At 34.5% G+C, this 11,787-nt stretch overlaps 1 protein-coding gene across 1 annotated transcript; it reads right to left on the minus strand.

Annotated features, from left to right (window-relative positions):
* Nucleotides 1-386: 386 nt before the first annotated feature.
* On the minus strand, nt 387-3,377 carry LOC130010520 (leukocyte elastase inhibitor-like). Its single transcript, XM_056102196.1, has 2 exons — nt 3,244-3,377; nt 387-2,147 (listed from the first exon to the last, which is right to left on the minus strand). Exon 2 carries the CDS (start codon nt 2,050-2,052, stop codon nt 925-927), a length of 1,128 nt encoding a protein of 375 aa, XP_055958171.1. The 5' UTR covers nt 2,053-2,147; nt 3,244-3,377; the 3' UTR covers nt 387-924.
* Nucleotides 3,378-11,787: the final 8,410 nt, after the last annotated feature.

An 11,787-nucleotide genomic window follows, 5' to 3' on the forward strand; every position in this document is an offset into this window, starting at 1 on the left:
TCACAGGCAAGGGGGAACCACACCGGAAAATCTGGATGAACTTCTCGACCAAAGCAGATATCGAACACTCGACCTTCCGGCTAGCGAGCCAGCGTCTTACCCACTTAGCCACCGAGAGCCCCCACCCCCCCATAAGTTGAATATAGACGAAAAAAAATGAAGTCATAAAAGGTCTATCAATGTTAAAGTTCTAAAGAGATGTACAATAACACGTTTCAAGTAAATTGTACACAAATCCCGTATTTAAACATGTTTGAATAGTAGAATTACCCATAAAACAGTTAAAATACAACATACATGTACGTTAACAAACATAGTTGTATCAATACAGGTTACCTGTAACAAAATACAGTTCTAACTTGTAAAACTACACTTTTATGGTTAATTTACCAATTGTTTACAGTAATCCTATGTTACTGCACTAATACAGTAAATTTATAGTATAAAAACATGCAGTGGTATTTTTACAGCGTTATGTTAAAAAAATTACATATTTTTCACTGTAATTTTGTGGGAAATTTTGCCCGGACAGCAGTGCTATGGTCTACTCTTATATCGAATTCCAGCTGCCAAGGGTTCTTTCGCGTGTATGCCAATGCGTACACGGGACCCCGATTTTCGTCACATTCGAACGACTAGGCACTGTCCTTGCCCCCCCCCCCACCCGTCCATCACCGCTGACAAGGTGATAAGGCGAAACTGCGCTGGAAAGTCGATAACACAATGCTATGTTTTCATATATTTACTAATTCTCGTAATGGCCAACCTTTATAATTCATGTACTAACAAAAGAGTTTCATTTGCAAAAACTGACCAGTGTTGACATTTTCATACAAATCTATAAAATTTTATTTATAAATTCATCAAACAGATTTTGCACCAGCGTCGTCCATTTATCAAACGGCATTATTCTTAATGCTTAGATTATCGAGTTTTGGGATTCTGTAATTTCCCGCAAAATAAAATCATGTGACTTATGTTGTCTTTTATAAAGAAAATGAATGGATGGTTAGCATGAAATGTTTTGTGTATCACTCTCTTCCTTTTCATCATAACCACAGCAGTAGCAGCAGCAGCTTCAGTACCTTCTTCATTAACTTCTATAAAAGCTTTGTGAATGGCATCAGATACATATAGCTCCCTGGTGCCATCAATTCCTGACAGATCAGCTTTACTTTTATTAAATATATCAGATAAACCCAGATTTATCAGAACTTCTTTCAGGTTTAAATCTGCTTCAAGTTTAAATTTAGGTAGAGCAATATCCACTTTATTTTCCTTCATTTCTTTCATTAATTTGTTCAGATTACTGGGTGTTAAATTATTCACCAATGACGCTACGCCATCAATTTGCTGGGGCAGTAAAAGAACCATACTCAAATCTTTCTTTACGTAAGGTAACTCAAGAATGCTGCAGTCGAGGTCATCACTCTGGCCGAATCTAAACTTCCTTTTCATTCTCATCATCTGAACATCTACATGTGACGAGGGATCAATGTAAAATTCTTCAGATTGTGTGTCTTCAACTTCAAACTGATTTTCCCAGTTTCCTTTAAAATAAATAGCATTAACTAAAACCATGGCCGTCAATGGATTCAACATACCAGAAGGAATTAAATCTTTTATTTTAGAATTGGTTTCTCCTTCAACCCATTTATTTATTTTCTCTTTCTCTCCTTCAGCATTGCTAATAAAATCACAGGTTTGAGCTTCAGCCTTGTATGTAGCTTGTAATGTCTGAAGATATTCTTCTAGAAATTTATATTTATTATTAATAAAAACTCGATTAGCTGAAGACAAGGCATATGATGATTGTTTTTGATTCAATATTTGTAAATATTCTCCTAGAGAACCATGAACAGAATCAAAATCAAAATATAAAACCTTCTCTACTTCTGCTTTAGAATTATTCCTGGTACCAAGATGTAGCATGGCCATGGCAGTCTGAATACTTAAAGGTGAGACAAAAATATTTTCAGTTGGTTTGCTGGAAACTATTGTCTTCAGGATATCCAGACTAAACTTTACGTTACTATGTGCCATCAGCTCCATGGTGGCAAAATTCAATCTGCTTTTTGCGTTCTTACAGCTCTATTAAATGATTTTTGTTAGTTTTTTAGTTGGTTTTTTTTTTATGTTTATTCAGCCTGAAAAAAGAATATTTTTATTATTTATTTATTCTCGGTGTAGCGAAAAGGGAAAAACAGTAATATTCTTGTCTGTAGTGTTAGATGGGATAGTTTATATTTATTAAACATAGGCTGTATATCGGAAATTACATTTGAAATTAAAAATTGTTGTTGATAGACGAAAAAAAGAATACGATTGGGTAAATTCTTAAAATCTGGAAAAAGTCCACTAAAGCCAGTCTGGTGTCCCGCTATGACTTGGTACCCGGTTTACAATCGGCTCGATATACGAAAACTGTTCTGCAACGACTCGGCTAATAAAGACGGGCATACGCTATACAGTGTGCTATGGGGGAAATTGTGCTTATACTACCTACTCTTATATCGAATTTCAACGTGTACGCCGGATCTCTGAGTTTCGTCCCACCCGAACGACTAAAACGCTCTTCATCCCATATCAGGGGTAACCACGCCGGAAAGTCACGGGGAACTTTCTCGGCCAACACCAAAACAGTGTGTCAAACCAATATAGGCCCAACCTAAATGTCAATGTGAAGTCAATGACATGTGTAGTAGGTTTTAGTTATAGTTTGATATGTGCATTAAAGATACATTATGGGAGATTCGGTAACGAGTTGGCAGTTCTCACTATAATAGTTAAAAACTAGATAATGTAAAGGCAATTTGGTGAAAATTTCATTCAAATTGATCCACTATGAACCGAGAACTAAGCGACTGAAATTCCCATAAGCCTCAGTCATCATTACTATAAAGTCAGTACGATAAACAGCATAGTCTCGATTATCCATTTAATCGTTTACTCGAGAAGGAAAGTTATGCAGTAAATCGGCTTACAATCCACTAAAGATCGCGGGCTAGCGCTGCCATCTAGAGTTGATAATTATGGCCTGGATAGGTTAATTAATGTCTAATTAATAATTTAGATAACATTTCAGGCCTAAAGGCAGATATAGCTCTTGCATAATGCATGTTTAATCATAGTCTGCAAGCAATAAAAGTTTCGATAGCCCCAGTCGGGCTATATGTGAATATAATTACACGTACAGTAATATGAATTATGATAGTAGCTATATATAGGACCTATATACCCCACCTGTGATCCTTGGAGAAATGAAAACCTACAGTTGGTTACATTGGGCGTTATCTCTGATTCGCTGACCTAGAAATTTACACATACCAATAAGGTAAATTACTCTTTATAAAATAGCCAACACTTCACTATCTTTCTATAAATAGGCCTACTACAGAGCACTCTAGTTTCTGAATTATGATTAAGTGATATTTTTATTGTAGCCTACAGGTAATTTAAAGGAGCGAAACCTCTAACTCAATATTATCCAAAATATTCGAAATTAAAAACACAAATTATAATTCAGTAGGCCCTACTACTACTAGACCAGGTCCATTTTAATCCATAATGGTTTTGTACTGTGGAAATATCGAATAGTTAAGAAAAGATTTTATTGTTTCGAGCGCCATTTGTAAAGAAATGGACTAAGCAAGAGCAAACGATTGCCGTTCAATTTAGAATGTTTATGTAGGCCTACTTCACCAAACATATGGGCCTAAATTGATTAGAAATTACAAAAAAAATAAAAAATAAAATAAAAATAAATAAATAAATGAAATGAAATGGGGTTTAACGTCCTTATGTTCTGCTCCTATACTGGGCTAATGAAGACGGCCATACGCCATACAGTGTGCTATGAGGGAAATTTTGCCCGGGCAGCGGCACTATCGCCTACTCTTATAGGCTATCGAATTCCAACTACCAAGGGATCTTTTACGTGCATTCCAATATATACACGGGACCTCGGTTTTTTGCCTCATCCAAAGGACTAGACAGCGGTCCTTGTCAGGCCCTCCGTTCTGCACCACTGACAAGGGGAAACAACGTCGGAAAATCCCGATAAACGAACAAAAAAAACCCCAAAAATAAATAAATAAATAAAACTGAATGTATATCCCTTTATATACCGAGTACACATATTTTTTAATGGTTTGTATTGGCCTTTTACACAAATTTAAAATAAAACACATCTTATAAATCAGTTGAAAGAATCCTGACAAAGTTCTGCTTTAATTAGTTTTCCCGCTAAAACGTTATCAACGACCTTGTCAGTCCTTTCTCTGCGACCTTGACATTCAACACCGCTGAGGACATAGAAAGATCAAGGAACGATGAATCGAAGCATTATACGTTTACTTGCGAAACTAGACGCAATATACATTACACCTAATATAAACGGACGTTTAAAATGCCTGCAGAGCACGACATCAGTGTCTAGAAGACAGTTTTATTCGCACGGCTGTGTTTTTCGAAGACATTTAGGTTTAGCGCAACATGAAAAAGACCTGCTACTAAATGGATTTGTCTCCCCTGGACTACTACATAACGGTAAACTCTCAAGGATATAATAATTACCAGTATTTCCTGAGTGAAAAAGGGCAAATTGATTTGCTAAAATCGACAGGATAATGAAGACCTATTTATTCGTTTTCTTGTATTTACATGTAGATTTTGTAAATCTTTCAAATAGGCTTAATACTCCGTCATGTATCTCACATGATATGTACTCATGTAGAAAAAATAGTCTATGGCTATGGCTTTGCCAAAAGAAAGAATTGGAATTAATGTCCACTGTTCACAAACCAGGTAAATTCAGGACCTATGGTGCAATTTTATTTCAATAGTTCGCATGCACGACGCACATAGGGATCTTTAGCAGGGACCTGGAGATAGGTTTACCATTCGTCCCATTTTACCAGAACAGTCACGATTTTGGGTTTTTTTTTCAGTCATTCTGGCATGATGCCTTAACATGCTTAAATGTCCCAGTTTATAAATCAGGTGGTTTTCAAATGGAAATATGGAGGGTTGAGAGATGAAGTTTCTTATCTATTGTTTATATAGAAATTGACGTATGATGTTGGATATAATTTTATTGGTTTACAGAATTTATAACACAATACAAAATACAATACATTTTAATGAACATAAAACAATCCATAAGTTGAAAATCAATATAGGCTAAAGCCTGTCAATGGTCCATTCAACAACATAAATGTATATGTTTAGTGTAACTACCATCACAAAATGGTGGAAAACAAATCTCCCAGCTTCGAGAAAAGAAGTAATTCAGGCACGGTGGAGTGGGGGGGGGGGGCTTTAGCCCCCCCATTAATTTGACCGAAAATACTCTTTTCTCCAGGTTATTGCAGCCCCTGAACCCACGCCTATAAGGACCTAGGATGGAAGCCCCCCCAATCAAGAATTGCCTCCGCCGGCCCTGTAATTTCTGTGGAGGAGGGTTGCAAATCAACCTAGTAATTTTGTGCCCTTTGTGCGCTCTGTACTGATGTTTGCTTTTGTCTGATCAGAATAACAATTGTCCCGGTTTCTTCAATGAATAATCTGGTACCCTACCTGAAGAATCTTACAAGGTTGAGCAGAAGACCCTACCCCTCGCCACATACAAGATTAAACTAAAAACAACATTACTTCTTCAACACGAAATAGGCCTACTTCAAAGAAAGTTTCTCTAATCTACACTGTCTCAAGAATTATGGAAAACATGATTTATCCTACTGATGTTAGTCAACTGCATCTTTCACTGAAGTCTCAGGGAGTAATCATATGCCTGGGATAATCCTAGCCTGGGTTGCGGATCCTTCATTTTGAAAAAATACTTACACAAAACTACGAGTCTGGCTCACATGATAAACCCATAATTAATTATCTAGACTGTTGCATGGCTTGGATATAGAGTGGATTAGACAGTGCCGACTGTATTTACATTAAAAATACTTACATGTCTTTCCATGACATTTTCCGAAAGTACTTGACGTCACTCACAGAGACTGCAGATAAAAGGCCTGAAATAGAGTTATATGTGCAGCTTTCTATTCTCATATACCCCCCTATGCGCAAGCGAATTATTGAAATAAAATTGAACCGTGTGTTAATCCTGAAATGACCCAGTTTATGTCGAATGGACGTTAAACCCCATTTCTCTCTCTCTCACTATTCTCATATTCCGGCTCGGTTCTCCCTTGTCAGTGATGCAGGACGGAGGGACTGACAAGGAAAGCTGTCTAGTCGTTAGGATGCGACGAAAAACCGAGGTCCCGTGTACACATTGGCGTGCTCGTAAAAGATCCCTGACAGTTGGAATTCGATATAAGAGTAGGCCGTAGTGCCACTGTCCGGGCAAAATTTCCCTCATAGCACACTGTATGGCGTATGCCCGTCTTCATTAGCCCAGTTCGGAGCAAAACAGTAGGACGTTAAACCCCATTTCATTTCATTTTCTATTCTCATATAAATGTGTAAACCCTTATTTTAGATTAAAAGTAATACAACATAAATTGCAGCAGCTGTCTGAAACCTGATTAAGGTAGCCATTCATAACTTCACCCAGAATCAAGTAATTTGAAAGCAATTTTCAATATATTCATTTTTCATGTACTAGTTTTGAACCATAATAGCAAGAACAGTCAGTTTCTTCTCTAAATCTCGGATAATGCATCTTTAGATAAGGTCAATGATGAACAGGTTCTAATATTTTAGGTATTATGTTCCAGAGAAGTGCGCTTTGTACTTAAAATGAACAATTACCCAATGAATGTAAGTTTGCAGAATGTGTTACTAACGAACATGAGTTTCTTCAAAGTGCCAATTTCGATGAAAGCTAAGGACGATAAATTAGATGATATTTTCCTTTATATTTTTCAGAATTGCATCAATCATGTATGCAAACGAGGAAAAGTTACTCAACAGATAATGGCCGTAATCTCAATTTTGAAGAATTTCAAGCACTTCTAAATAGCGGAGACATTCAAGTTATTGATGTGCGTGAACCAGAAGAACTGGAGACAGATGGAAAAATACCAAATGCAATCAATATTCCATGTAAGTTTAATTTATGGAAGGGTTTGATGAAAGGGAACAAAATCAACTATTGTCAGTTTGTCCTAAAATGATAGATATGCAACTAGGAAACGAGACAACACTCTAAGATTGGAATGTAGGCCGTAGCACCACTGTCCAGGCAAAATTTTCCTCATAATACACTGTATGACGTATGTCTGTCTTCATTAGCCCATTCGATGCAGAAAAGTAGGACCTTAAATATTATTCCATTTCTGTTGATGGGACAGAAACATAATACATAATAAATCATTGATAATTGGTAGTTATAAGAAGAAAAAGTGGAAATAACGATATCTGGGGAAAATTTTCCTACTGCACCTTGCAAAAAAAAGAATTATCATGTGTTTTGTTTTAATCCTGTTTCCTTCTACTGTTAGATAATGACTAAGATGGTCAAGTGAATTATTAAATGTTTCTGTTCCCTGCCTTCTCTTTGTTGTCTGAAACAAGACTCCAAAGAGTAGTAAATTATAATAGAAGATCCTGCACTGTATATTCTATTTATTGAATTCGTTCAATTCAGCATTCAAGAACAACCTTTGTTTCTAATTTAAAACAGTAGGTCAAGTAAAGAAGACATTGCTAATGGACGACGGTCTCTTTATGCAGAAGTACAAGGTTGTCAAACCACAACCCCATGATCTTAACTTAGTCTTTGTTGGACTTGGACCCATTAAGAGCAATGCTGCCATGGCTATTGCTCGTAAGATTGGCTTCAAACAGTAAGTCATTGAAAGAGCTCTTGCTTAATGTCTCTTCAACAGTAAAAAAGCAAATTTAGCAGCTTAGTTTTCACATATGCCACCATTTGATGTGAATGTATAGTGTTGCCACCCATGTCCGTTTTTCTGATAGTAAATTTCAGGGTTAATAATCTCGTCATTTACATTTGAACTTTGCAAATTTGTGAAAACAATACAGGACAAATTTCAAGATAGATTTTTTGATAAACTTGGAGAACACAATCAAATTTCAAAAATTTCATTTTGTAAATTTCAATTGCGTTTTGCAGTGTTATCAGGCTTTTACATTCAGACTTTAATGTACGAAGACTTTGCTGCTGGTGGCCGTAGTGGGTGGCCTGGCAAGCCCTCATCTATGTTTTTGTCATACATTGGTTAACACACAAAATCATCGCCTAGCACTTATACTTTAATTTATTTTGCTTGCAAATATTGATATGCTCTGCTTTCATTTTGATTTATTTTCTTTTTAAATGCCAGTAAAAGAAGTTCCCTCTGCTTTAAGTCTGCCGCCTAACAAGTTCCAGAAATTATATTCTATAGATATAAGTGAACCAGAAGAGGTTCCATTAGTTTTCAGCTGTAAAGCTGGTGCCCGAAGTAATGCTGCTTTACAAAAAGCTTTAGAATTAGGATTTAAAAAGTAAGTTTCCAATTGAAAAATTGCAGTTGGAATTAATTTGAATTTTTAAGTAAGAAGATAGAGAGAGAAAATCATGTAGCATGTTTTTTCTCTCATTCATATTCACTGTTAGCTGGTGTTTGAAAAGGCTTTTGCATGTGATTTTACCCACTTCATTACCTGATTTGAATGTATTTCCTTTCCATTAAAGGGACAATAACACTCTTACTGGCTTGACAGCTCCAGAAAATAAAAAATAGCCTTATTCTAAGTACTAGATGTGTTAGTGTCCTACCTGTTGTGTAAATTATCCATTAAATCCTATTTTACTTGTCCAGAGGGTTCAAAAATATTTTGAAATCCAAGTCACATTTGAAAAGCTTTACGTCAGGCTTTTCAAATCATTTAGTTAAATTTTTCCAATTTTTTAAATTAGGTGTGTTAAGATGAAATTTGTATCATCAATTAATTGGAATATTGTAAAATAGTACAATTTGTTGACCAGAATAAAAGTTGGGACATATTATTCAGTTAAAACAAGAGTGGTATTGAGCCTTTAACTGTTTTACTTGTTTTATTATAACTTTTGTTTACAACCTTATTTTGTCTTACTGCTTTTATTCTCTTAAGTATGTTTTTATTGTCAGAATGATAAATTCACTGATTGGTGGTCTTAGCTTGTATTAAAACTGCTTCTTTTTTAAATTTATAAGCAATTAACCCAAGATTTTTTTCAAATATTACAAGGGCAAACTATTCTTTAATTTTAGTTAAATACTGAAAGAATTAAATTATTTAGTATCATCAAGCCTTCTGGGCAACTAAATTCAAAGTCCATAAATAGAAAATGATAAATTAAGGTAGTAGTGTTGTTGACTAGAAATTCCCATGGGAAAGTAGTACATGTATCTGTGACCTATTGATATGATTTATCAAAGTAGAAGCTATAACTTGAACCTATTATTATGGTATATCCATGTAGTACAAGTTTCTAGGGCCATATGGCATTACTGAAACCTATTGTTATGATTTATCAAAGTAGTGTCCATACTCAAACCTATTGTTATGATTTATCAAAGTAGTGTCCATTACTTGAACTGATTGTTATGATTTATCAAAGTAGTGTCCATTACTTGAACTGATTGTTATGATTTATCAAAGTAGTGTCCATTACTTGAACTGATTGTTATGATTTATCAAAGTACCTTGAACCTATCGTTATGATTTTGTTACTTTAACCTGTTATTATCATTTTGTTTTATAGTGCAAGACATTTTGGAGGTGGTTTCAACGAATGGGCTTCGAAGATGAACGCATGAAGTTAACGTTTGAAATTAAATGTTTTTAATTCCCGTTTTGATCTCTGATTAATTTAATTAGTAGCATTTATTGGAACAGGCAGAGCATTAGACCATACAAAACAAATATCCAGTTTAACAGACAATCCTTTCATAAAAACTAATGCAGGGTTTTTTTAAAAAAATTATTTTGTCAAAGAAATAATGTTCAGTTACTTCCCTTTGATGTGAGAACTAGAAATGTGAAGTAATTTGTAAGAATATATTTTTAAAAAAAAAAAAAATAGGTGATTCGGTTATTGATGTTGCAGTATCTGTGAACAAGAATTTTTTTTTTTTATATATGGCCTTGAATATCTTGAATAATTTCAAATCTTCAAAGGCAGACTTTTATCGTATCATAAGTAATTCAAAATGTCAGCTTATTTCAATCAATTGTAAATCAGTGCTCACGGTAATGCTTTTAAAGCTGCAATTTCATATTTTTAAGTTATATTTTTAAAATTTATTAAAATAAAGCCTTAAAATAGATGGTATCTATAAACAGTCCTACCTTGTTAAAGAATAATCCTATAATTCACTATTGCCAGTTGAGAAATTGGCAAAAATATAATTTTCAACTTTAAATTCAAACGTTTGAAGATAGCTATTCCATGGGGGGAAATAGAAAAACAAGGGAGGTAATTGTGTTATTATTTCCGGGGTCAAAGGATTTTTAAGAGGGATAATAATTCCTATAATTGTATAAAAGTGAGTTGACAACCTATTGAGCAAAAGACATAGAAATAATTATGTTTTGGCTTTCTTAGAAAATATGAATTATCACTTTAATCAGAGGTTTTAAAGAGGAATTATACTGTTTAGCCAAAACATTATATATATATATATTGTTAATTAATTTTATTATAATATATTCAAAATTTTTAATGAATGAAATGGTGTTTAATATCCCACCTTTCTGCACCGACTGGGCTAATTAAGACAGGCATATATGCCATCCAGTGTGCTGTGAGAAATGTTTCCTGGACAGTGACGCTATAAGACTCAAATTCCAATTGTCAAGGGTTTAGTCACGTATACTCCAATGTGTACACGGGACCACGTTTTTTTCGTCCCGTCTGAACATATTCAAAATAACTATGGAATTATTTGATTATCTCAGCAATGGAATGGCAGATTATTCGACAGATTTAAAGAATTATGTATGTACTTTTCCCTTGTAGCTAGCCACATCCAAGTTCTAAGAGCTATTTCCCCCCTCCCCTTTCAGAATGATGCTAAGATGCATTTTTTCTGTGGAATGTGTTCCTTTTCTAGGACATACTTCAAATTGCGTATTTTACCAGGAATTTTCTGCGGAAGGCTACTGCACGGCTGATGATAATCAAAGTTAAGGTGTCTCTTTAAATTCTTCTTTGTGGAGTATTGTGGACTGTCATGAAATCAAAATCACCAGTCTGATTTTCAGACATGCCAACATTCATTATCATTTCAAAACAAAAGAAACATATTTTGTACAGTTATTTTATCATTCTGTCATATGTAATGAAATTTTAGCTAGTCTTTGTTATGTTATAGACCAGTGGTTCTCAAACTTTTTTTGTCTTGAAATCCTACAAAAAATTGTAGGCGCACTATATATAAAATTTCTAATAAATATGTTATATTTAGGCAAATATTACACAAAAGAAATGGTGCAATTAAAAAATATAAAATGAAACATAGCTTAGTTACACGTATGTAATACGTACATAATCTGTTATGGTATATCAGTAATCATTGGCGTTGGTCAAAAGTAAAAGACTATGTTATGTAATTATAAATTTATTTTTGTATCTGGAATCTTTGAAAACCACTGGTTTAGACAAATGTTTATTTTAATTAATGTCACTGGCCATAAATTACTTGCTTGTGTTAATGTCTTGTACGATTTGTGGATTTACTACCTTACAGATTAAGACCTAAAATTTATGTTACATCGTTTCTTTGTGAGGATTTAACGTTTACTTCCACCATTTTGGATCATAAGGTCTGTCATTGA

The sequence above is a fragment of the Patella vulgata genome, chromosome 1 (assembly GCF_932274485.2).
Source record: "Patella vulgata chromosome 1, xgPatVulg1.2, whole genome shotgun sequence".
Taxonomy (NCBI): Eukaryota; Metazoa; Mollusca; class Gastropoda; family Patellidae; genus Patella; species Patella vulgata.